General features: G+C 43.2%; 1 protein-coding gene across 7 annotated transcripts; it reads right to left on the reverse strand.

Annotated features, from left to right (window-relative positions):
• TMEM268 (transmembrane protein 268) lies at positions 1-26511 on the reverse strand. 7 transcript variants are annotated; one of them, XM_020990615.2, is made up of 9 exons: positions 26325-26413; positions 17192-17378; positions 12889-12998; positions 10399-10506; positions 8309-8458; positions 6236-6346; positions 5082-5162; positions 3467-3661; positions 1-1703 (listed from the first exon to the last, which is right to left on the reverse strand). In XM_020990615.2, the coding sequence occupies exons 2-9, from the start codon at positions 17301-17303 to the stop codon at positions 1521-1523; spliced, it is 1050 nt and encodes a 349-aa protein (XP_020846274.1). In that variant the 5' UTR covers positions 17304-17378; positions 26325-26413; the 3' UTR covers positions 1-1520. The 7 variants fall into 7 exon arrangements, with proteins under 7 accessions (XP_020846274.1, XP_020846271.1, XP_020846273.1 ...); XM_020990612.2 differs by lacking the exon at positions 26325-26413 and adding an exon at positions 26114-26318; XM_020990614.2 differs by lacking the exon at positions 26325-26413 and adding an exon at positions 26114-26318 and having other exon boundaries at positions 17192-17408.
• Between the last annotated feature and the right edge of the window lie 1099 nt (positions 26512-27610).

Here is a 27610-nt window from a genome sequence, read left to right on the forward strand (position 1 = left end):
TGGTTTCACAGGAGACTTTTAATAGAGAAATTCAATTTGAAAAATGATCATTTGGCCACTTAACATGTCTTTTGTCCCAAATAGCAGGCTTGAAACACAAATCTCTGTGGGTGACATCTGGGTGTGACCTCTTCTCTGCACCCTGCACTCATCAGTAATGCAGATGTTACTACCTTTGTGAATAATTCTCTCTCTTTTTTGACACAAAACCCAAGGATGAGGTCAGCAGAATGAATTCTCAGTGTAGCCTACTGACTGACAGGGAATGTGTCCCCTCCCCTGTTGCCCTGGAAACATTTCCTCCTCAGTCCTGACTACAGAAAATAAAAAATGACAACAGGAATCCCACAGGTAAGACTCCACTGGTGCTTTACAATGTTCAGAGCATTTTCACATCCGTTCCCTCATTTGATTCCCCACAATAGCAGGCAAGACAGGCCATTATATGCCTGCTGCACCAAAGGGAAAACTGAATCTCCAAGAGACTAAGTCAGCAAAGCTGGGTCTAGAACACAGCTTAGCAGTTGGTATCAGTCCCGCCCTCATTCTCCTGGGCCAATCTTGCTCCTATATCCTCATTCCCCAAAACCAGTAACCTAACCTTCGAAATCTTCTCACTCCAAGAGAAGCCCCTAGAACTCACTCAAGTCAAGCCCAACTGAAACTAGCCCATCTGAGCCAAAAGCAAAACCTCCCCTTCACTTTGAAAGAAGGGCAGAATTTTGATCCGTGTCAAAGTGCAGAGTGAAAAGAGGAGGAGGGGAAAGAGAAAGGAGACATTCCAAATGGGGAGAAAGGCATGAACAAAGGTATTGAATTAGAAAAATGCAAGGCATGTGTTGAGGACCAGTTTGGCTAATGCACTGTGTTTAAGGGAGCAGCAATGGGAGATAAGGCTATAAAAAAAGATTATGGCCCTCTTAGAGAGGGCCTTGAATGCCAGGATGAGCAGCTCACAAGGATCAGAGTTGGAAAGGACTTCAGAGTTCATCCAACTCAATCCTCTCATTTTGTACAGTAGAAAATGAAGGAACATACCCAAGGTCCCACAAGAAGTTAAGTGAAAGAACCCAAGTCCTCTGATCCCAGACCCAGAACTCTTTCCACTTTACCATGCTCAGGCACTATCCTATGGGCAATGTCAGCACAAGGCCACCTCTAGGATACCCAGAGAGGGCCTATGTAATTCAGAGGAAGGCCCTTCACTTTAGTGCCTAGGAATAAACAAAGCAAAGAATGAATCTTGAAGCTGGGCCCTTTCACAACCACCAACAGAAACATTTGCAAGCTTGGAGCACAGTGCTCAACTTCACAGTTGGAAGAGCTGTTTCAACAGACTCTGCAGATGTGCAGGGGATGCTATCTGGGCTGAAGACTTCTTCTTCCCAATGGTGCTGCGCCAAATGGTCCAAGGGTGCAGATGGCCCCTCCAGTCTGCGGCTTGCAGTTGGGCTCTCCTTGGCAGCAGACTCTATACCTCAGGTCCTTACTCCAGACCAGCACTCTGGCCTCTGCAGCCATCACCTCACCGAGGGGGAACAGCACCCAGCCCCTAGGATGTGAGTCTCAATGAACTGGCAGGGGCAGGGCCCCTGCACTGACTCGGCATGCCTTGATGCTACTGTAGTCTCAGGGAGCTGATTGGTCACCAACAGCCTGACGTATAATCCACCAAAGACCACCAGCATCTGCCGGGCCATCACCTGGGATGAATCAGAAAGCATCGTAAGTGTTGCTTTGACAGACACCTAGGCAGACATCCAGATGAGGGAGGCAAGAGCAGTGGAACAACACGCCTTCCAACTCCCCACACCAGGGATAATTTGGAACAGCAAGCTACAGAGAAAGGGCATGCCAAGCAAATTAGCACACTTTTGGTCTTCCTTTTAAGAAAACCAGCCACATGAAAATCTAGACCGGCAGAGAAGAAAAACTGGGTGGGGAGGCAGGAGGGGGAGCATGCAGGATAATTCCGGGTTCTTTGCTTTACAAAAGGTACCCTAGACACTTAGAATGAGATTCAATTTATGAAAATTAAACTTTCAACTTTTCACGAATCCACTGGGGTCTAGATACAAGTACACATGCAGTATAGAAAGGATTTCAGGGGAATGATCCATTTCTTTTTATAACTTCAACAAGCCCCAAAGAAGAAAAGAAGGGGTTGATTCAAGAATGGCCTCTGACACCAGGCGATCTGGGGTTTTAATATAAGAAGGTTCAAAAATCTCAAATATTCTGATTCCCTAACTCAAAGGAACCCTTCTCCATCCAAAAAGCACTGACAGATTGAGAGCCTATTAGTGCAGTGGGGGGTAGGAGGGACACAACTATATACACGTTGCAACAATCTAATAGGAAGAGATAAGACAAGCACTTAAGTAAGTAAAATATAAAACCAAAAATGATACATGGAAAAAGAGAGGCACCAAGTGCTTTGAGAGCAGAGAGGAAAAGGGTGTTATTTCTGACTGTGAGACATCTGAGAAAGCTTCTCGGAAGTGGCACCCAACCTAGGTCTTGGAGTGAGCCACTGTGCAAAAATCCAAAATACACATCTCATCTATGGTGGGTCAACGGTGTTACCTTGCAGAATGAAGGCAACCTTAGAATACCAGCGAGAAGAGTCTTGCTCATCTCACTAGTGAATCCCACATAGAATCTCAGAATTTCACAGTGGGAAGGAACCTTCAAGGCCAGGTATTTTAGACACACATACAAAAAGGAATTCCTCTCCTCCTAAGAAAAGATGGAAGACACTCTTTTGCAAGAGTGGGGGGTCATGGGTTAGTTTTACTGAACAATTTTTTAAAAATTCTTAGTAATGGGATGGTTTTCTGGGTAGTAAAGGGGAGGAAGGATGTATTTGAAACTGAAGGTGATGTGAAAAAAACAGGAACCCCTTCTACCATATACCTGACAACTGGTCAACCAGTCTTTACTTAACTCCCTCTAGTGAGGAGCCCACTAGCTCCCTCCTGAGGCAGTTCACTCCATTTGGGGGATGGTATCATTGGTGGGGAGTTTTTCCTTACCTTGAACTGAAATTAGAAGGGTTCAAATCCTACCTTAGACACTTATTAGTTGAGTATGGCCCTGAGTGAGTCACTGAATCTACTTGAACCGTAGTTAACTCATCTGTAAAATGAGGGGGTTGAACTTAATGACCCTTAAGGCACTTCTGAACTCTAAATCTATAACTACAAATCTGCTTCAGTGGAATGTTTTTTGGAGCATTTATATAGCACCTACTGCGTGCCAGCCACTGTGCTAGGTGCTTTTTACAAATATTCTACCCTTTACTCTTTCCAAAAAGCAAAATAAAACTGCACCAAATACTTATGTCATCAAGAATTCAAGTTACCTTGTGTCCTCAAGATCATGACTATCAGAGGTAAACAAAATACCCAACTACCCTCCAAGGTGGGGTCTGACCCCCACGGCCTCTCTGAGAAATGATAATTACCTCTGGTGCAGCCTCTGGAATGAGGTGGTGAAGAACCATCCGTGTGACCACTCCTTTCCTTGCCTCTGTCTCACCACTGGGCAGCAGAGGAGATTCCTCAGCCAGCCTCTCATTCTCTTCTCCCTCTTCCTGGGCAGGGCTCACCACGGTCTCCACAACCACTTGGAACTGGTTCAGGCGATGTCTTAGCATTGACTGCAGAGAAAGCCAGAGAGCATACGTGGGCCAGCTGTTGAATTTGAGAGTCTTTAAAGAAGTGCCCATTGCTTCTTTGGCTCACATCTGAGTGAGGCCAGAAAGCACAAGAGAAGCTGGCCCAAACCCTGCCTGTCTTTGTCTATATCACCTCCAGAAAACCTGGAAACAGAAAGACTGGATACATACAGACTGGCTACCTAAATGAGAAGCAGCATGGTCCGATGGACAGGCCACAGGACACCTCCTCTTAATCACAAGACCTGGATGCCCTAGGCTGAACCAATCATGGGCTCTTGGACAGGTCATTCAACTCCTCACACAAAAATAGGGTTGAGACAACCTACCCTGCCTTCCTGACAAGACTGCTATGATCAAAAAAGAAGGAAAAAATTTTATATAAAGACACTTCGAAAAGTTAAACGCATTAGAGGAATGTAAGATATTATTTAATGATTTAAAGCTAGTTCCTTTTCCATTTAATTAGGTAAGTGCCCTTGCTAGGGCAGCTAGGTGGCACAGTGGGATAGAGTGCCAGGCCTGGAGTTAAGAAGACTTATCTTCCTGAGTTCAAATCTGGTCTCAGACACTTGCCAGGTGTGTGACCCTGGGCAAGTCACTTAACCCTGCTTGCCCCCAGTTTCCTTATTTATAAAAAATGAGCTAGAGAAGGAAATTGCAAACCGCTCCAGTATCTTTGCCAAGAAAACCCCAAATGAGGTCATGAAGAGTATCAGACACTACTGAAATGCTTGAACAACATATGTGTCAGCAAAGAAAATTTAAGTTGGAAATATAGAATTCCTAACCCAAAAGGGCCCTCAGAGACCATAGAATTCAATCCCTTCATTTCAAATATGAGGTGATTAGAGGACTCACCTAAGGTCACACATCAAGTTGGGACAGACTTTCGTGCTAGTCTTACATGAGTCGAACACATTGACAGGCTGGTTACCCTGATGTGATATTAAGGTAGGGGCCCGTGTATCTAGTGAGCAGATTCTCAGACAATTCCCTGGCCCTTCAATGTGAAATGAACACCTCTGAAAAACTAAGGACTGGCCTTGATGATCTCAAAGGTCCCTTCCAGCCCTAAATCTGCAATCCTCTACTGAGATCTTCAGATCCTAGATTTAGAATTGCAAGGGACCTCTGATATCATCCAGCCCAACCCCCTCATTTTACAACTAACAAAACTGAGGCCCAGAGTGGAGAAAGGATTTGCCCAAAGTCACACAGCAAAACTAGGATTCGAAACCAGGTCCTCTCTCTTACTCTAGCAACCTTCCCATTACACAACAGATACAGCTTTGACAGGTGGGGATGCCCTCCAACATCAGCTTGATGTATTTCCTTATTCCCCCAACCCAGAGTCATACCAGAATGGTCAGTCATTCCAACCATTCTATGGGTTGGTTACCTCTTGACTGGTCTTCAGTTCTCGGATACAGTCTGATAAAGACTGGAGACAGCTCTCTAAGTGGAAGTAAACAAACCAAAGCTGGAGAGGACAGAAGAGAAAAGAAGAGAGCATCAGCTTGGCTCCCGGCCTCCACACCCCACTCACTATGTGCTCTTTCCCACTGTTCTCCCCTTGCATTGTCTTCATTTCAATATTGAAAACAGACCTTTTACATGAAAACTTTCTGTTTCACTGCACTCTCTGTGGCAGGAACACACCATTCTGTTCTCTGCCTGTGTATTGCTCTATAATTAACTCTAATTTTTTTGGCAAGTAGAAAATTTGCTTTTCATAAAACTGAAAAACGTCCAATCCTGTTGGTGAAGGGTTTTCATCTGCTATTAAATTAGTAGGCATCCTACCAATTAAAGAAGGACCAGGAGCATCAATTGATGCCAAAAAAAATTTATTATAATTATACTTCGAAATAAGAATTTTTATCCTATCTCTATCTTCTTTGCCTTATGGATATAAAAAAAAAATACACTGCATCAATGGGCATAACTTGGTCCTTGGAGATAATCTTAAATCTGTATCCTTTAATGTTAAAAGAAAAGACTTACCTTGAGACAACATATCTGCCGTTACCATAATGTATTAACAAGCAATACAATGGAAGGGATCTTGGCATAGTGAATGGAGCACTAGACTTGGAGTTGGGAAGTCCTGGGTTCAGATCCTACAGCCAACACTTACCAGCCATGTAACCATGGGCTGAATTCCGTAACTCTCTCTGAGCCTTGGCTTCCTCATCTGTAAAATGATGAGGATAGACTTGACCCATGAAGTCCCTTCTAGTTCTAGATCCTTGATCCTTGAACTGAATTGAACCACTTCATTTTACAGATGAAGAAACCAAGGCCCCTAGACAATAAGTGATTCGCCCAAAGTAACAAAAGTATTAAACAGCAGGGGCTGTTTAATCTAATCCAAATCCAGGGATCTTTTCTTGTCTCCAAACCTCATCTTTAGATCCACTTCAGAGAAAAGAAGCAGTTTCATATCCTTTGCCCAACTATCCAGGGTGTTCATCCATTGGATGAGAACGCCCTTTCTCGTCTTCTTAGACAGAGACCTGATCAGCTGGGATGAATCATTCAGAGAAGTGATACCTGCAGTACAGTCTGGCAGCCCTCCACCTCACCAGTCACTCCCAGAAGCACGTGGTACGGCATCAAGGTTTCGTTGGCAGCTGCCAGACGGAGATCTGTATTCGTGTTTGCCTGTGAACCCAACATTCAAGTGATATAGCAGGACACTTGTCCCAGGGAAGCTCTTAAACCACACAAGTAAACCTATCTTAACACAAGCTGTTATTACACAGACTCAGAGAGGGTACGGTGGACCAAATGGCAGCCCCTAAATAAAAGAACCCCACGACAATCTAACATAACACACTGAGACCAATAAGTAAATACCTCCCTACCATCTTTTTTCCTTCCTTTGCCCTGTCCTGCCCATTCCCTGAATGTGACCTCCTCCTCAGTCTATCCTTCCCACATTGTGGTCACAATAATCATTCTTATACACAGATTTATTCCTGTGATGCCTCTGTTCTTCCCTACTGCCCATATTCAAAGAAGCATATTCAAAATCTCTTTTTTCCCTAGTTTCCCTAGGAATATTAAGAAATAAATTTTCTCTCTAAAGCCCTTACCAGACTTCTGGGAAAAGCCCATAGGAAAAGTAGGTGATAGGTCAAGAACAAAATTAGGGGGCAGCTAGATAGAGCACTGGCCCTGGGTTCAGAGGACTTGAGTTCAAATATGGCCTCAGACACATAACACTTACTAACTGTGTGACCCTAGGCAAGTCACTTAGCCCCATTATCTAGCCAAAAAAAGAAAAAGAAAAAGAAAAAAATTAGGCTTTTTTTAGAGAAATAGAGGAAGGGTAGTACCAAACCTTTTAACAAAGGGTAAGCATGGTCTGGTTCATCCCTATAGCCCCATCCACCAGAAGTGATAAGAGCTAGAACCCTCCCTTCTCTATTGAGAAAGGATTAAGATGTGTGGAAGGACAAGAAGTCTGGTGGTTTGGCTCCAGGAGTGAAGGGAATGATCCAGAAGGGAACAAAAGGACTTGATTAATCAACAGTTTTGGACCCTTAACACAGACTGTATATTTAAATTATTTTGTATATTTAAATTATTATTACGTACAAAAAATCCTTTAAGATTCCTATAATGCTACCTGAAATCTTCTTGGGGCAAGGAGTCATGTCAGAGGGAATGGGAGATATAGGCAGCTGGGTGGTACAGGGGATAATGTCCTCTGAAGACCCTTTCCACTCTGAAATGATGCACCTTATTCTTTGGATTCCCTTACAGTACCAAGCACTCTGGACACTGTGCTTGGAGTAGGATAGAAGAGAGGGACTGGACCTATGTACGCAGGGAATTCTCAGATAAGCAAGCTTTCCATTAATGTAGGTCAGTACCCCCTCTACAATATATACTCATGAAGAGTTGTCTAGACACTGAGAGGTCAAGTGACTTGACCTGAAACACTGGCTCACACTCCTGTTCAGTCATGTCCAACTCTTCATGACTCCATGGACCAATTGTCAATGGAGTTTTCTTGGCAAAGATACTGGAATGGTCTGCTGTGTCTTTCTCCAGTCAAATGACTTCCCAGGGTCATAGAGCTATTGTAAGTATGTGAGGCTGGATCTGAACTCAGGTCTTCTTGATTCCAGGCCCAGTGCTTTATCCATTGTACCACTGACCAAAGCTTAGTTTCCTCACCTATAAATGAGAGAATTGGGCTAGATGATCTCTCAAGGTCTAAATTTATGATCCTATAATTCCTAGAACACTGAGCAGAGACCAGGTCTTATCTAAACTTGGCATCTCTCTCAGCTCATTAGATGTTTAATTAATATTTTCAATGGTTAAATAAATATCCACTGCTGACAAACTGTTCCCCTCAAAGAATAGGTTTAAAACAGACAAATAATAAATAAACAAATTAATAAGTTTAAGTTTCAAATTCAGCCTGGAAGAGAACTGGGAGATTCCAGTCAATACTTACAAAATACCTACCTACTGTGCTAAGCCATGTGGGCGGGAGACAGAAAAGGGGAATTAGCATCCATCTTAAAAAGACCTAGAGTTGTGTTTTCCATGCTCTTCAGGGAGGGAGGGCTATAAATAGTATTCACTTTACAGCAATGTCTCCCTTACCTTCCTTTGGTGCCAGTCAAAGATGAGAATGAGAATGATGGTAGCTAATACAGTGCCTAGGGTCACAAGAACCACAGCTGCCCAGTGTCTTCCCAAAGAAAACATCTGGCTGGTGGAATACAGATTAGCCCACATTGCTATGTAGAAAACCTACAGGAATACAAAGGTATCATGTACTCAAATAACCAGAAAATAAATAAAGCAGAAAATTCATCATCAGCATCATCAGCATCACTGGTCTCCAGAGAGTACTTTAAAGCAATGGTTCTCCAAAGGCTTGCCCTAGCACATCCACGTGCCATGAGTTGCATGGAACTCACTTATAACTATACACACCTATGCAAGTCAGAAAGAATAATACCATTTAGTGAACAAAAAACAAAATCGAGAACCAAGGTTATAAAGTTTACAAAGTGCTTCGCATATCTAATCTCATTTGACCCTGGCAACAACCTTTGGAGAACTGGGGTATTATTATTCTCATTGCATAGATAAGGAAACAGAAGCTAGTAAGTGTCAGAGGTGGGAGCCCTTTGGTCTAAGTGCTTTATCCACATCCTCTATCCATGGTATCACACAGCCCCTTCCAGAAAAAAATTAACCCTGAGAAGAAAAGTAGTCACTGTTTTTTATAGCACTGTCCCACTTCAAGAAAGTATAAAGTATCAAAGTAATCATAAAATGAAATTTATATCTAACGAAACACAAGAGAGGGGAGGGAGCCTACAAGCACACGAGCAGAGGGGGTAGCCTGGTCTCTAAATATCCCAGCTCAGTGTCTCAACACCAAAAGGCGAGTCACAAGACAAGCACCCACAGGATTACTGCAGTACCATAAGTATAATATAATGGGAATAGCAATGGATTTGGAGTCAGGGACCTGGGTTCGAGTCCCACCTCACCTCTGCCACTCACTACCTCTGTGATTTTGGGCAAGACCATTAACTTCTCAAGATTATGCAAAATGAGGAGGTAAAACTAGTTCATAAATCTGTGAACCTATTGGCCTGAAATCTCATCAAAACTGGTGCTACCTCCAACAAGGTAGACCACAACCCTTCTATAACTTCACAGATGATCTTGGAAAGTTTCTTGTGCCAAGAATGCATCCCTCACAGGCCAACCTGGTGATCAGTCTGCAAATTTGGCTAGGCTGCTCCTCAACTGACAGAGTGGAGAGAGCACCGGACTTAAGTCAGGAAGACTTGGGTGGTTCATATTACGCCTCTGTATGCCCTGGAGGAATCATTTAACTGCTCTGAGCCTCAGTATCCTAATCCTGAAATGATAAAAACCAGACACAATGACCTCTTAAATCACTTCCAGATCTAAACCTATGCTGCTATGATTCACTGGAGAACCCAAAATTAGCACTTTCCCATCTAGGTAGGACTGGCCTGAGTTTGGACTCCATTAGCATAGAATTCGAGAACCTAGGGTCACCTACTTGCCATGACAAGGCATAAAGCTAAACCCTATGTCGGGAGTGGAACAACAATGATCCAAGTCTGCAAAATCTTGAAGCTGGGGTGTGGGTGGGGGATAGATTAGTTTAATGGAATAAAAGGTACTTTTAGGATAACTAAAATTAAGGATATCCTGCTTCACACTTCAGGGCATAGAAGGTAGAGAAATTTATTGCTGCCCACAAGCTATACAAGTTAAAAATACGTATGTGGAAGATTTAAAAAGCTATATAAATGTAGAGTCTATAATAAAAATAGCGTGTAAAGAACACAGAAAGAACACCGAGCTTGGACTCAGAATCATGTGGGTAGCTTCCCTACCTTCTCTCCACCACCCTTCTCACTCCAACTCCATCTGCCTCAAGAGCCAAAGGCTGGATTTCCCCTGTGCCAGAAAGCCCCAAGTTGAGGGGCAAGCATGCCCACACTAGAAAAGAGTAGGTATCTTCCAAAGGATCTTACGCATTCACAGCCTCCATCACTCACTTCAACAGACTTTGTGGAAGCCCTACTGAATTCAACGACGTCTGCTTCAAATATGCCTCCCTTTAGCATGTGGTAATGGTCTCTTCACACAAGAGGAACAAGTCTAGGGGTAGTCAGGGAATAGACTCGAATCCTTACCACAGCAATGGCCAGCTGGAAAGGCCTGGAGTTATAGAACATGAATCTTCTCACTTGGGGATCTAAGATGGCGTTCTCAATTAAACTCCTGTACTTCTCTGTTGGCACCTGCTCAAGAACCCAAAAGAGAAACCGTGTTTGACTTCAGCCTGAGAGATAGCCCCCTCACCTCCCTGTCTGGGAAAAGTAGAGGACGGTGCTTTCATTCACCTGACTACTTACAACCATAGGTAACAGTGGACACTCGAAAGAATAGGGATGGGCCAGGACACTAGGGCTTATTTAAGATGTCAAGTAGACATAAGAAGGCCAATGGAACTATATCACTGCTGAATTTGACTTTAAAAAGGGAAGGGACAGAATAAGAATTTACACAGAGTCTATCATATACCCAGCACTGTGTTAATCACTTTTCACAATTATCATCAAACCTAGTTCTAGATTATTAAAAGTTTTAGGTGTCCTCATTCAGTGCCTCAGGAACACCAGCACCTACTCCTACCTTCTCAATCACTGGTCCTGGGACAGTGAGGCAACAACTCCCACCCCTTCTCCTCACTCTAGCACCACAGGAAGGTTGAATCTACTCTGTCCTTGGTTCCACTCTAATGCTGCACCCCTTCCTTAATCAATCAGTCAATAAACAATTTATTAAGTGCCTACTAAGTGCTGGGCATCATGCTAAGATTCCTTACTACCAAGGTTCCCTGGATTAGATTTGGAAATCCATGCCTAATGCCATATATGAAGGGCAGACCTTCTCTGCCCTGCTTTACCAAACCATACTCAAAAAAAAAACAGGACCCATCCCACCATACCCATAACACCGATCCTTATCTCCTTACCCAGGAGTAATCTCATACGTCAGGACCTCCTCCAAGAGTGAGGCCTCCTGCCACAGGTCCAACCAGCAGCCCTACACACAATCCAGGAGCATGCTACCTTCTAATTGTGCATCATCTCCCGCCATCTTGAGTGGAGGCAAAGGTCCTGGGACTGAATGCACTCTCTGAAACCCCAATTCTACCACTGACAAAATGTACTTCATCTTAGACCTGTTCTTCTCACACCCCTTGTCATTCCTTGCCCTCACAGGACTCTGGCTGTATCCAGATACACAGCATCCCTAGCCTCCCTCCTCAGTACTTGGATGCATTTTTTTCTTCTCTATCTTCCAGTGAGGCAGCATAGTATGGGAGGCAAGCATGCTGGACTTGGAAACAGGCTAATCTGGGTTCCAAACCCACCTCAGATACTTAGTAGCTGTGCAACCCAATGTAAGTCATGTAACCTCTCCCAGCTTCAGTTTACTCATTTGTAAAAGAAAATGAGGGGAAAGGACTCCATAACCTCTAACGCTCCTTCCAACACACAGGCCAAAAGAAGAGTTGGCATATTCCTTTCCTCCTTGCCACTTCAGACTTTTCCTCCGATGATTCCAAATGTCTGCACTGTCCTCTTTAATTCCTTATTGCAGTCTTCTTCTCCCTCTTTTCTCAAATTGAGCATAACTCTTACACTACAGTCTTCCTCTCTACATTAACACCTAAGTGGAAATTCACTGTTCAGGTAGACGTCCCTTTGAATAATTTGGCCTCCAGATTCATCAACTTCCTCAGTGCCCCATGGACTCAACTTTATTACAACTAAAACAGGACACCAAGATGGTCACACTCTTGCTCTCACTATCACTCACAACTATTCTGCCTTGATTCAGGAAGACCTGAGTTCAAATCTGGCCTCAGACACTTACTAGCTGTGTGACCCTGGGCAAGTCACTTAACTGCTGTCTGCCTCAGTTTCCTCAACTGTAAAATGGGGATAATAACAGCACCTGCTTCCTAGGGCTGACGTGCAGATCGAATGAGATAATATTTGCAAAGCACTTGGCATAGTGCCTGGCATATATTATGCATTTAATAAATGCTTGTTCCTTCCTTACCTCCCTCCCTTCTGTCTACCCCCTCTTCTACAATCAAATGTCAACCACACCAGTTCAGGCCTTCATAACTGCTTACCTGGACCTTCCTAAATGAGCTCCTTGTTTCCCTCCTCTCCCTTTTCCAACTCATCCTCCAAGTAACTAACCTTTCTAAAGCGAAAGTCTGACCATGTCAGGTCAGGCTTCCTGCTCAGAATCCCTCAGTAGATATAGCTACCATTTACATAACATTTCTATGTGCCAGGCACTGTGCTAAGCACTTTATAATTACTGTCTCATCTGATCCTCACAACAATCCCAGGAAGTAGGTACTATTATTCTCCCCATTTTACAGATGAGGAAACTAAGCCAAATTGATTAAGTGACTTGCCCAGGGTCACACAGCCAGTAAGTATGCCTACCAAAGCAGCTGTGATCTTATAAGCAAATGACCTCCCTCCAGACCTCAGTTTCCTCATTTGTAAAATGAAAAGCTCTCAGATGACCTCTAAGATCTTATAATCTAGAGTTCTGGGCCTATCCAGGCCTAACAGAATGGTCTGACTCACCTGGATCCCCCAGGTCTTCAATTTCTCCTGGGAGACTTCTATGTTAAAGGAGGCTGCTTCACAGGTACTGTCAGTACTCAGGACCATGAGGAGCTGGCCATTGGTAAGTCCTGAGATGGGAAGAGAAAGGAGAGTCTGAGTCAGTGAGCGTGGCACATTATGCATGATTTGCCCTCCGTGATTCACGGTATCTTTGTGGAAACCAAACAATAGCTGATATCTGGAGAAAATTATGAATTCTTCCAGTGGGGCTAAGGGTCATAAGACTGACAGCTGGAAGGGACCTCAGAGGCTATCATGTCCAACTCCCTCAGAAACTGAGGCCTACAGATGTTCAGTGATTCACCCAATGTCACATAGAAAGTACATTTCAGAGTCATGATTCGGGAGCACAGCCATCTGACTCCAAATCCAGGGCTCTCTGCACATCACCGATTGAGCCCAACCATCTAAATCTACATTTTCATACTATAACTCAGTTTGGTATTACAAGGCCCTGAAGGGGGAGGGGGAAGAGAACAAGCATTTATTATGCGTTTACTATGTGTGTGCCAAGCTCTACACTAAGGGCTTTACAAATATTTTTATTTGATCCTCTCAGCAGTTCTGAGAAGTAGGTGCTGTTATTATCTCTGTTTTACAGTTGAGGAAACTGAGGCATACAGAGGTTAAGTGATATCTCTGAGGTGTCACATAACTGGTGTCTGAGGCTGGATTTGAATTCATGTCTTCCTGACCCTAGGTCCAGTCACCATCTACTACGGCAACTTAGGTGCCCTGAAATGTCTTTTGACTCATCAAACAAAATGAACAATAAATAAAAATGAAATCACATTCAATAGAATTGTGTTGCTAAGGTTCATTTTAAATCTTGCTGGATAAACATGAGTTTACTATTTGTTGGCAAAATGGTTCAAGAAATCTAGATGGGGGGAAAGGCTGGAGGAAGAGGCAAGGAACCTTACCATAAAGAACAGAGAATACTCTCATTTCCATTTTATTAACTCCTTCCCTGGAGTTCTAGAGAAAGGAAGGAGTCAGGAGGGCTGGGAGGTTTCAGGGTGGGGAGACAGACATACAGGAGGTCCAGATAAGAGGAAGGATATAGGAGAAAGTAGGCCTTGGGCTCAAAAGTGAAACTACTTTTTATAAGGTTTATATCTATAATTGATTTATAAATGAAGGTTGATCAACAAGTCAGCATGTTTCAAATAGCCCACTGGAGGGGACAAGAAGGACCTGAATGACACTTATAATTAGGAAAAACAAACACAGAAGCCCATTTTACATAACTATGAATCTTTCAACCAGAAATTACTACAAAGGAGCTATATGGGAAGCAATACGTTATGGTGGAAAAAATAATTTAGAGTCAAAGGACCTGGGTTCAAATCCTGACTCTACCTGGGTAACCTTAGGCAAATCACTTAACTTTTCTAGGCCTTCCTTTTCTTTTTTTTTCCTATGTAGGAAATTTTTTTTTAAATTTTATTAATTTATTTTGATTTATCAACAATCACTTCCATATGCTTTTAAGTTGAAAATTTTTCTCCCCCTTCCTCCCCCCCACCCTCCCCAAGACGGCACACAATCTGATATAGGCTTTACATTTACATACCCATGAAACATATTTTCACATTAGTGAAGTTGTAAGTAAAAATTAAAACCAATAGGAGGAACCATCAGAAAGATGAAACAAAACTCAACAGAAGGTAAAAATAAGTGATAGAGATTTGACTTCCATAGTTCTTTCTTTGGATGTGGATAGCATTTTCCATCCTGAGGCCTCTGAAGATGTCTTAGATCCTTGTAATGCTGAGAAGGGTTCCGTTTAACAATATTAGTCATTGCATAACGGGGCTGCTATTGTATACAAAGTCCTCTTGGTTCTGCTCACTTCACTCAGCATCAGACCATATAAGTCTTTCCAGGTTTTTCTGAAGTCAGCCTGTTCATCATAGGCCTTCCTTTCCTCATCTACAAAATGAAGGGGTTGGACTGGATGACTTCCAATGTCCTTTTCTAGATCAACGATTCTATGATCTTATGAAGTCTTACCTCATCATTCTACTCTCTCCAGTGGAAGTTCTGATGGAGACTGAAATGGCCGAAAGATGCCAAGAGAAAAAGGGAAGCGAAGGAAGCAGAGCCCCTGTAATCCCAGAAACTAGATTCTTTATCCCTAAATAGAATCTACTGCATAAAGTTCCCTCCACAATCTGGATCCAACCTATCCTTCCAGCCTTATTTCTCCTCCCTCCCAGACATGGCCTAAAGATGCTCAGCCAAAGTGGATTACTCTTCATCCTTGGGCAGGGCACCACCATGCACCCAGGTACACAACCTTGGAACCGAACTCAACTCTCTCTCAACCCCCAAAAGTCATCCGTTGCCAAGGCTTATCTATTTGATCACCATGTCTCTCACATGCGTCCCCTCCTCTCATCTTATATGGCCACCACTCTAGTTTAGGCCTTCATCACCTCTCCCCTGGGGCAGCTAGGTTGGTGCAGTGGATAGAGTACTAGGCCTGAAGTCAGGAAGGCTTATCTTCCTGAGTTAAAATCTGGCCTCAGATACTAGCTGGTGACCCTGGGCAAGTCACTTAACCCAACTTGCCTCAGTTTCTTCCTCTGTAAAATGAGCCAGAGAAGGAAACGGCAAATCAATCTGGTGTCTGCCTAGAAAACCCCAAATGATTGAACAACCTCTCCCCTGAGCTACCGACATAACTTCCTATTTGGTCTCCATGCTTCCAGTCTCTACCTTCTATAATCCATCCTCCACACAGCTACCAGATTGATATCCCTAAAATTCAATTCTGATGGTGTCAACCCCTCCTCAAAAGACTTCAGTGGCTCCCTTTTGCCCACAGGCTAAAATACATGTTCTTTGATTTGGTATTTAAAGACCTTTACAATCTGGCTCTAGCCTATCTTCCTAGATACATCACTCCCATTCATGCATTCTACGTTCCAGCCAAATTAGCTACTTGCTCTTTCCCATACCTGGTGTTCCATCCCACCTCCTTGCCTTTGCACTTCTCAGGCCCCGAATACATACCTCCCTCATTTTCACCTTCCAGAATCCCTAGCTTCCTACCAAGTACAGTTCAAGTGCTGACCCCTACATGAAGACTTTCCCGATCATTGCCCAGCTGCTAGTCTCTGACACCTCCCACCAAAATAAAAGTCCTGGTATTTACTTATATAAGTATGTGGATGTTTGTCTCCAATTGAATGTTAGCTCCTTGAAAGCAGAGGCTATTCTGGTTTTGTATTTGTATACCCAGCAACTAATATAGCACCCAGAACATTATAAATAATTAATAAACTCCTGGTGATTCATCAATTGTATTTTCCAATTTCTGTGCTTTTACTCTCTCACTAACTAGCTGGGTAACCTTGGGTGACTCAGTTCTCCTATTAAGCCTCGGTTTCTTCACTTGTAAAAGGAGGATTAAGTTCTTCAACCCAGATTGGTCCCAAGCTAAAACTAAAAGCCACCAGCATCTCTGGATAGAAATTCTGGGGAAAAAAGAAGCAAGACAATACAGCTCACTCAGTAACCTGGATGTAATCCATCCATACACAGGCCCTCAGGCTGCCTACCTGGAGGACGAGCAAATGTTCTTTCCAGTCGTGGCTTTCTGTTTCCCTAAAAGACTCTTTTAAAAAAGCAGCTCAGATCAGGGCTCTCAGCCACTTCCTGAGCCTTCCTGAGAGAGGGTTTTCTTACTAAATAAAACAAAAGCCTTCAACACATTAACTCTTTCCATGTAAATATATACTGCTGATCATTCATTACAGCAGGCCTTTTTTGGCCAAGCATCAAAGTCAGCCCTCAACTGGCTACCCAATAAAGCAGGTTCAAGAAACCTTCTACTTAGGAATACTTTTTGAGTTCCACTTCCTGTCCTAGGATATCCCATATTAGCCTCCTTCCAGGAATGACCTCAGTGACCTCAGAAAGACTACTTGCAAAACCAGAACTTATAAACTTATCACAAGCCGCTTCCTACAAGGACTGCTCTCTTCATATCATGAAGTAATTTACCAAATCCCCAACACTGCAGACTTACTTGGGAGCTATGCCCATAATTCAGAATTCAGCTTAGATCTCTGCTGCCTCAATTTACCCAGCTGAGAAGCTGCTGTATGTAAGTAACATGTATCAAGGAGAAACAGGAACTCTAAAAAGCTTTATTGATTCTTGTGTGTTCCTGGGGACCTTATGAACGGTCAGGAAATAATGACAGCTTCTGGACGAGATCAAAGTGCTACCAGAAGAGATGGAGTCTTACCTCTTCCCTCCAGGCAGGAAGTATCCTCCTGTATAAGAGTTCTCTCATCAGAGGAGGAAGGGAGGGAGGGCCCAGGTGCCCCAGCTGGACCCCGGGGAAGGTCATATGCCATGGTGAAGGGAAAGCTCAGAACAATCCTCTTCAAACTTCATACCATCTTCAGGACAAGCTGCCTCCCTTTCTTTGCCTGTCCAGAGAACAGCCAACTTAGCTCATGCTACCTTTGGTCAAGGCCAGAGACAAAAGCACAGAACAAAATAACAATTCAGCATGTGGCAAGACCAGGGACGCTGTTTATCTCTTCAAGACTTAAGTTAACCTGTGACCTGGGGACAAACCATTCACAATAACAGTTTTTTTGGTTGTTACCATTGAGTTTAATCATTCTGATAAGTCCGAGAGAAATATTATTTTAATGTGGAATTGAAGGGAATTTAGGGGACAGACAACCCAAAACTCTGCAACGACATTGCAGGGTTATTGCTACTCTTCAGTGATAACTGACTGCTACCCTTCAAATAGCAAGCACTGTCTATGTAGACATATGTATATATAGGTGTATATATAATATATATGCATGCATATGTGTATGTAAATGTGTATATATGTATATACACACACATATGTACATATATAAACCTTATATATTTTAAAATTCATCTTTTTAAATTTTGAGTTCCCAATTCTCTCCCTTACTCCAGCCCTTCTCTCACCCATTGAGAAGGCAAGCAATATGATATCAATTACACATGTAATTGATATTTCCATATTGGCCATGTTGCAACAACAACAACAATAAAAAAAAGCAGCACAAAGAAAAATAAAATAAGTGAAAAGAGTATGCTTCAATCTGCACTCAGAATTCATCAGTTCTCTCTGGATATAGACAACATTTTTCTTCATGAGTCCTTCAGAGCTCTTGGATAATTGTACTGATGAGAGTAGCTAAGTCTTTCGTAGTTGATCATCATTACAATATTGCTGTTACTCTATGCAGTGTTCTCCTGGTTCTGCTCACTTACTTCAAATCAGTTTGTATATGGCTTGCCAGGTTTTTCTAAAACTATTCTGCTCATCATTTCTTATAACAATAGTATTACATCACAATCACATACCACAACTTGTTCAGCCATTCCCCAATTTTTTTTTTATCTCTTCGGAGATACAGACCTAGTAGTGGTATTGCTGGACACTATTTTACAGTCCTTTGGGCATAGTCCAAGTCTTTCTAAAGAGTGGCTGGACCGGTTCAGAACTCCACCCACTGAAGCACTTTCTTATTTTCCTTTGAACTTGCCTCTCTCTCTCAGGAACAATACATTCTGAGAAGCAGGTTCCCTGATCCTGCACCTCAAACTCTGACCTAAAATCCCAGCCCTTTCCTCCACAGAGTCTCCAACACTGGGAGGAAAATCTAGCCTTGGTGTATTTGTTTTTTCCCCAAAGTCTTCAGCTCATCCACCACTTTCTCTCTCAGTGAGGGATTTTGAGCATGAATTCTAAACAAAGCAAATAGTAGCTCAGACCCAGGTGATTGCATTGTTTAGCCCATCTGAGAGCAGAAGCTATACCATTGCGGAATATCAAGGAAACAAGCCATTCCTTTCCCTTTTAGAGATGATGGTTAAGAAACCCAAGTAATTAAAGTGTTTCTAAAACACTCACCGGACCATGATGATGCCCTACTCAAAAAATCTTCAGTGGCTCATTATTGACTTTAGGGTAAAATGCAAAGTACTGAGCCTGGCATTTAAAGATCTCCACAATATGGATGCCACCTTTCTGATATTACTCCTAATGTGAGTCTGGTCATCTCATAACCCTTCATGAACACTCTGTTCCAGCCAAATGAATGCCCTGACTATTCTCAGAACACATTTAACCTCCTCCCTCTGCACTTTTATACAGATACTTCCCAAATGTATGAATGTATGTACTCTCATCAGTGCTCATTTCTCAACTCTGCTTCCTAGGACTCCTAGATTCATGAAGAGCACAGCTCAGGTGCCACTCCTTAAAGGAGACCTTTCTGACCCCTCAATTATCAGCACTCTCTCCCTCTTGAAATTATTTTTGTTTATGCTTTCCATTTCCCTAGATGTAGACATATTTTATTCTTCCCATCCATCTACCTGCTCTCTGAAGGCAGGTGCTATCAGTTTTTCTCTTTGTAACCTAGCACATCATAGGTGCTTAATAAATATTTGTTGATTTGTTGAATAAAACACAAACATTTCCAAATTTTTCAGCCACAGAAAACTCATGAAGAACGCTGACTAAAGCATGCTGGGTAATACACCAATCTGCAACACTGAACGTTGTACCCACAGGGGAAAATAAGCATGGGTCCTTAAGACTGAAGTTGATATTGTGTGGATTGTAGGCAAGGCATTATTTATGTGGTATCATCCACCACCAATTCTTGGTAAGAAGGGGAGGAAGAGGGAGGAAGGGAACAATCCCTAATATATACCAGGCACTTTACAAATATCATTTCCTTTGAGCCTCACAACAACCCTGGGAGGTATTATTACCTGCTATTATTACCCCCATTTTAGAGTTGAGGAAACTGAAGCAGATAGATTTTTCCGGGTCACACAGCTAGTAAGTGTCTGAGGCTAAATTTGAACTCAGGTCTTCCTGACTCCAGGCCCAGTGTTCTATCCACTGTGCCACCTAGCAGCCTAACACAGGGAAAGACAGTTGAGTCCCTGTGGGTCCCTGATTCCCTCTACCCCATAAACCCATTCACTTTGAGAATATCTCAGAGAGTCAGTCCTCTTAATAAGTAAATGGTACTATGCAAAGGGCACTGAATTAGGAGACAGAAGACCTATGTTCATATCATCCTCACTTTGCCACTTACTACGTGACTCTGGGCAATTGACTCAATTTCTCTGGGCCTCATTTTCCTCCCTGTAAAATGAGGGGGCCAAACTAGATGACCTCTAAGATCCCTTCCAGCTCTCAGATCTGTGATCCCGTAACTCCCAATACATTATAACTCTATCCTGGGACAGGAAGGGTTCATTATGCTTATAATAATACTTATTATACAGATTCAAAAACACTGCAAGGCAATTGGTAAATCACATCACCCAGTGCACTTCCATGTACTGATCCCTCTAAAAGAACAAATAAACAAACAAAATGAACCCTAATCCCATCCTTCCCCACCCCACCCCCCAAAAAATATAGAGAATCTTAGAACTTCAGAGCTGGAAAAAACCTTAGAAACCATCTTCTCCAACCTCCTCCTCTTCAAGTGATCGATTAATTGCCAAATTGGATTGCCCTTTCTCAGTGCTCGTTCTTTGTGACCTCTCTACAGAACTGGACCTTTTCCTCCTGAACAGCATCTCTTCTTTGGGTTTTCATGACCCTGCTCTCTTTTAACCTGTTAATTTGTCTGACTGCTCCTCAGTCTCCTTTGCTAACTCATTTGTATTGAGCCTTCTGCATTAATAACATGTTAAGCAACTGATTCTCTAGGGGAAAAATGTACACATGACACCCTCCTAACTTTAATCTGTATGATTAACATTTTCTTCATGACTCTCGGTCTAGATGAGCAACAAAACAATAAATCAAGTCCTGATTTGTAGTGGTTGTCAGTTTTGCTCACAATGAGCAAATGGGCTTAGAGCCAATTATAAGTTAGCTCCAGCAAACCTCTGACCCCAAGGCTTTGTCCTGGGCCTTCTCTACTTTCTTCTCTTCACTCTCTCACATGCTGACCTGCTCAGCTCTCACGAATTTAATCATAATCTCTTCAAAGATGACTCCCAGATTTAAATATCATGTCCCAGTTTCTGTTGTACCATCACCCGGGTGCAGGCCCTCATCACCTGGACTACTGCAATAGCCTGCAGGTAAGCCTGCCTGCCTCAAGTCTCTCCCCGCTCCAAACCATTCTCCATTCAGCCACTAAAGTGGTTTTCCTAAAGCACAGGTCCTACCATGTCACCTCCCTACTCAATAAACTCCAGTGGCTCCCTATTGTCTCCAAGAATAAATTCAAAAGGCACTGTTTAGCACTCACCCCTGCTACCGTTTCAGTCTTCTTATACTTCACTCCCCAACATGTACTCCCATCCAGTGAAACTGGCTTCCTGTCTGTTCCATGAACAAGACACTCCATCTTTGGGCTCCGGGCACACTCTCTGGCTGTCCCCCATGCCTGGAAGCCTCTCCCTCCTCCATCCTGACTACTGGCTCAATACTGACCTCCCTGGCTTCCTTTAAGTCCCAACTAAAACCCCACCTTCTATAGGAAGCCTTCCCCAACCCCTTTTAATTCTCTTCCTCTTTTAATTATTTCCTCTTTATCTTGTAGATAGCTTGTTTTGAGTATGAATGTGTGTATATGTATATGTATAAGTATATATGTATACATATATATATATATATATACACACACACACACACATATATATATATTTGTCTGCATATTGTCTCCTCCATTATATTGTAAGTTCTTTGACAACTGGGACTGTCTTTTGCTTCTTTTTGAATTCCCAGTACTTAGCACAGTGCCTGGCATATAGTAGTTACTTAATAAATGTTTACTGATTGATTGATTTATTCTGTATCTACAAAATTTTATCTTTCCCCAAAAACTCACCCCTTTTCCAAACTTCACTGCTTCTGTGGAAGGAACCACTATCCTCTTATCCCAGGTACAAAATCTCCATGTTATCCTGAACTCACTTTCCTTTATGCCACATAGCCAATCAGTGGCCAAATCTTACATCTCTGGCACCTGTCCCCTTCTTACCTATCACCTTCTTTGTTCAAACTCTCGTCTCTCCTCACCTGCATTAGGACAGGGCCTCCTAACTGGTCTCTCTGCCTCAAATCCCTGCAATCCTTCCTTCACCCAGTTGCCAAAGTGATCTTTCTAAAGCACAGGTCTAATCATATTACTCCCCTGCTCCATAAACCCCAATGGCTCCTTATTATCTCCAGAATAAAATGTAAACTCTTCGGGTTGGTTTTTAAAGCCCTTCAAAGCTCCAAACTACCTTTCTAGCCCTATTATACACTACCCTACTTCTCCACATTCTATGGTCCAGCCAAACTGGCTTTCCTTCTGTTTCTCACACATGTCACTCCAACTCCATCTCTATGACTTTGTACTGGCCATCCTTTATGCTTTCCCTCCTTACCTCGACCTCACAGAATCCTTAATTCCCCCAAGGCTGAGTTCAAGCTTCTACATGAAACTTTTCCTAATCTCAATTGCTAATGTCCCCCCAAATGACCTAATAAATATATTTTGTAAATTTATTCTGCATATGCTTATACATGTATACGTGTGCATACATATACATATATTTATATGTACATACACACATCATCTCCCTTGATAAAGCGTAAGGTCCTTGGGAGCAAAAACTGCTTCATTATTTGTATTTGTATGTCTTGCCCTAAGGTAGGAAGTGGGCATTTAATGAGTGTTAGCTAATTAACAAAACTGATGCCTAGAGAAGGGAAATGGCTAGTACAAGGTCACTATGACTCTAAAACATATCTCCTTACTCAGTACACTACACAGTACTGCTTCATACAGTAAATTCATACAAGGGAAATTAGTATTAGTAGTATAGTAGTAGTAATAGTAACAACTAACATTTATATAACACCTATTCTGTGCCAAGCACTGTATTAAACACTTAACAATTATTTCATTTTATCCTCACAACAACCCTGGGAGGTAGGTGCTATTATGAAGCCCATTTTACAACTGAGGAAACAGACAAAAAGAAGTTAAGTGACTTGCCCAGGGTCACACAGCAATTAAGTGCCTGAGGCCAGATCTGAATTCGGATTTTCCTAACTCCAGGCCCAGCAATCTGTCTACCATCTAGCTGCCCCTAAATTACATGTATAAACCTGGCTAGCCTTAACCAGTGTATTTTGACATCATAACACACCACTTTACTTGTACATCCTGATCAGATGATTAATGGGTAAAAGGACCCTTAGGGATCATCTAGTTCCAACTTACTTAGGAGGCCCTGAAAGGTTAGGCATTTTGCCCACAGTCCCACAGTAAATGTTGAAGCAAGTTCCTTCTGCTCTAAATCGACCACTGCACCATGCTTTCTCTTGATTCACTGTATTCTAAATTCACTGCGTTCTAGGTCACCGAGGTAGTAACAGCGCTGCGATTGAAGCTCAGAACTTTTACCCCTGGGTTCAAGGGAAAATGTCAATGATGACATTTTCCTATTTTGTACCTCTCTAATGCATGTTGAGTGTGGTATAATGGAAAGAGGAGAGGCCTGCTCTGAACCCCAGATCCCACATTTAATAACTGTGTGGCATGAATAAGTGACTTTTCCTGCCTGAGCCTTGGTTTCTTCTTACGTAAAATAGAGATAATCATACTTACAGCTTTCTACGTTACAGGGTTATTAGAAGCTATTACTTCATCACTTGGAAGCACTATAGAAATGAGTTATCATCATCATACAATGTTGGTCGTTACAGTTATCTCTGTGCTTGTATTCTATCCTGCTACTGGACTAGAAACTCCAGAAAGGCAGAGTCCATCTTACCCAAACTTTAAATCTCTCACCCTCACCCTCACCCACTTCACACTGGGCTCTGCAGAGAATTATGTGTTTAATAAACCTCTGCTAAGTGAACAAGCAGCCGGGTGATATGATAGATAGAGCACCGGCCCTGGAGTCATGAGTTCAAATCCAGCCTCAACATTTGATAGCTGTGTGACCCTAGGCAAGTCACTTAACCCTGTTTGCCTCAGTTCCTTTATCTGTAAAATGAGCTGGAGAAGGAAATACCAAACCACTCCAGTATCTTCACCAAGAAAATCCCAAATGGGGTCACAAAGAATAGGACATGACTGAACAACAAAATGAATGTTTTTATGTAGAGCTGCCCTACTGAAAAGGATCAGGTGTGAGTGAAAAGTCAAGCTGGGCTAAGCCTCCCTCTTCACCCCACTCATCTTACCAGCTGCCCCAGCAGGAGTGTTAAAAAAGGTCTAGGTGACAGAGAGAAAATGTAAAAGGGGAATGGAACTAGCAATGTCCAACTACGGAACTTCTGTCTGAAACATGGAAGGAGGGAAGGAAGCACAGAAACCATCTAAACTACCCCCTTATTTAAGCACAAAAATTAGGGCCAGAGAACCTAACTCCTTTGGGTTGGAATCCCAGCTTGGCTAGTTAATACCTGCTTTATCACTGGCAAAACATATCACCTCTCTGGGCCTCAGTTTCCTCATCTGTAAAAATGAGAGAGTTGTGTTGAATGATTTCAAAGATCCCTTTCAGCTTTAAATCCTTATTTCTCAGATGAGGACCATAAGGTCCAGAAAAGGGTGTGACTTTACTACATGCTTCCTATGGAGGCTTTGCACAATTAGAAGTGCTGGGAGGTCTTAGCATTGGACAAGGCAACAAGGAAGGTCCCAGTGACCCTACCTGGAAAAGCCTGGATAGAACAACGATGATGACGACAAAAATGTTAATAGTGATCCAGAGAGATTTCCTTAACTATTCGGTGTTGGTGTTGTTGTTGGGGTTAAGTGACTTGCCCAGACTCACACAGCTAGTGAGCGTTATGTGCCTAAGGCCGAATTTGAACTCAGGTACTCTTGACTCCAGGTGCTCTATCCATTTTGTCACCCCTTAACTATTTCTTAAACAATAGATTCTGCCCAGTGTCTAGGCCTTTATAAGCCACTATGTTCCTGAACCCGTTATAATGAGTTTTGACTTTACTTTCCAATGTCACTTGCCTTTTCCTGTGCTTATCTCCTTTTGGATCATTTCTTACCCCTCTTCAGTCAAAAGTAGGAAAAAAAATGTTCGGGATCTGGGTTACTGAAGAGTATGGAGATCATTCTTTCAAGGGGCACTACCACTGCCCCTGGGACCCCACCAAGAACTGTACACAACATTCATGCTCAGTCTCCTTCCACAGAAATGGCAGCTGAATTCCCCTGAGTTACTCACTACAGCAGCAGGAAGTTGTAAAAAAGATTCAAACCTTATACTGCAAAGGCAGATCATGAAAAAAACACATTTTATATTCTAGGAGAAGGGGGAAAGGACTTAGAGATCACCTAGTCCCAACTCTTTCATTTTAAAGAGAAGGAAACTGAGGTCCCTAGGAGGAAGGAGTGCCTTGCCCAAGGTCAGATTGTAACAGAATCAGCCGTGTGTGTGTGTGTGTGTGTGTGTGTGTGTGTGTGTGTGTGTGTGTGTGTGTGTGTGTGTGTGTGTGTGTGCGCGCGCCCATTATACCACACCGAAACTCAACTAAAACAGGCAATCATGATTGGGGAAGCTTGTGCAAAGAATTTAATAAGAGGAATTGGGTTTGAATCCCAACTACTGCTTGTTGTGACACTGTGGAAATTGCTCCCACTTTCTGAGACTCAGCTTCTTCATTCACCCTCCCGAGGAAGGGCTAAGCAGAACACCATAGCTGGGGTTCTGTGATGTTCTGCTTAATTCCAAAACTCAGCCTTTAGTTGGCTGACCCTGGGATAAGTGATTGAAGTCTCTGCGTAGCTGGATCGCGGCCCCTTGGGGGGAGGGGGTCATCACGCGACTGCTTTAAGTTGTTATCCCAAGACAGGCCAGAACAAGCTCTTGCTCCCTGAACTTCCTCCTTCTGCTGCCTTTTCTCCTCCCAAATAGATGTGCACTGGAGACCCCAGCCTTCAGCAACCCCCTGCGGAACGGCAGAGCCTCCAGCCTGGTTAAGAGCATCCAGACTCCCCCATTTCCTCCTCCTGGCACCGGGGCACAGGTCCCTAGGCCCCTGCCCCCGGGACGGGGGAAGTGCTGTAAGAACTGCGGGGGTGCAGGGAGGCTCCGCTCCGCTCCGGGCCTCAGTGCCCGGAGCTGTCCCAGCGCGCCTGACGCCCGGGCGCACACTCACCCTAGAATCCGCCGCTGCAGTAACCCTCGGCGGCGCTGGGCAGAGGGTTTCCTTGGGGGCGGGAGGAGGAAGAAGGGGGCAGGCGGCCGCAGAGAGGCCGAGGGCCGGTGCTGCGAAAGGTACAAACCCGTGCGCGCCCGCCCGACCTAGCCAGCACGGCAGGAAAAGCTGACTTCCTCTCGGCCCAGCGCTGGTCTCTGGTTACTGTTACCTTGCGAGTCACCGGGCATGTGACTCCACTGCGTGCTCCCCGAAGTATTGCCAGCACCATCTCTTGCTCTTTCAATTCCAGAGGCCGTTTTCACGGCTGGGGTCATTTCATTGCAACATAGACCATGGACACACACACTTGTGCATCCTCATGTGGATTCACCCCGCGGGTCCCGCCCCCGACGAGGCCACTATGCAAAACAGGAAAGTAGGAGAGAGAACTCATGGGACTTCAAACTGGAAGGGCCCTTCGAGGTCATGGAATCCAACTCCATCTGCCCCTTTATTTCACAGAGATGGAAACTGAGGCACCAAGAAGGCTGGTGTCCACTGTGCTAAAGCGCTGGGGATGCAAAGACAAATAAAAATAATAGCTAGCATTTATAAGATGCTTTAAGGATTGCAAAGACTTCACAAACAGTATCCCATTTTATCTTCACAATAACCCTGGGAGGTTAAATCCTATCAATATGTCCATTTTACAGATGAAGAAATTGAGGTTAGATAACTTGCCCCCCTCCCCAGCAATGGCAAGAGCCCTCCACAGTGAGTCCACAGACCTGTGTTTTCACCTGACTCTTCCTCACTGCATAATCTTGAACACCATCATTTTCTCCTCCACTATCTAGGGGCTTGTTTCTTCATTATTACTAAGTCTCTCCAGTTCAACATTTCTGCATTCTTAGCCCTCTTTCAATTAAAAAAAACAAACAACAATAATAATAATTCGGAGATTAGAGGAATAGTTCCTCTAATAGGACTGAATTTCAGGCATCAATTCCATTCAATGCAGCAAATGTTTACTAAGAAGCCTCAATAAATGGTGATTGGACCATAAGGAGGAGGGTAGAGAAGAGACTCCTAGGGCAGCACGCTACTCCTTAGTTCTCAAACCATACCTTTACCCAGAGATGTGCTGATAAATGTACATATGCCATATTTTTAAGTTTAATTTACATCATTAACATTTTCTCCATCACTTTATTAAGTCCAGACATCAACAAAGTAATGAATCAAGTCTTGATTTGTAGAGTTTGCTGATTTCCAAAGGGTTAAAGAAAATTTTACAAATGGCTCTCCAGAGCTAGTTGTGGCTGGCTCCAGCAGCCCCTGCCTCTATCCCCAAATGGTTTCCACACACTCTGCATACATTAAGTACACCTTTAATCTTCATCTCCAGAGGAACAGCAATCTTCCAGATGATTAAGCAGTTGTCAGGAAACTGGAGATGGATAGTGATTCAAGAGGCCTCACATATGGAGCAAAAACATTTAGCCAGGCTGGACA

The sequence above is a fragment of the Phascolarctos cinereus genome, unplaced genomic scaffold (assembly GCF_003287225.1).
Source record: "Phascolarctos cinereus isolate Bilbo 61053 unplaced genomic scaffold, phaCin_HiC Scaffold_2;HRSCAF=192, whole genome shotgun sequence".
NCBI lineage: Eukaryota > Metazoa > Chordata > Mammalia > Diprotodontia > Phascolarctidae > Phascolarctos > Phascolarctos cinereus.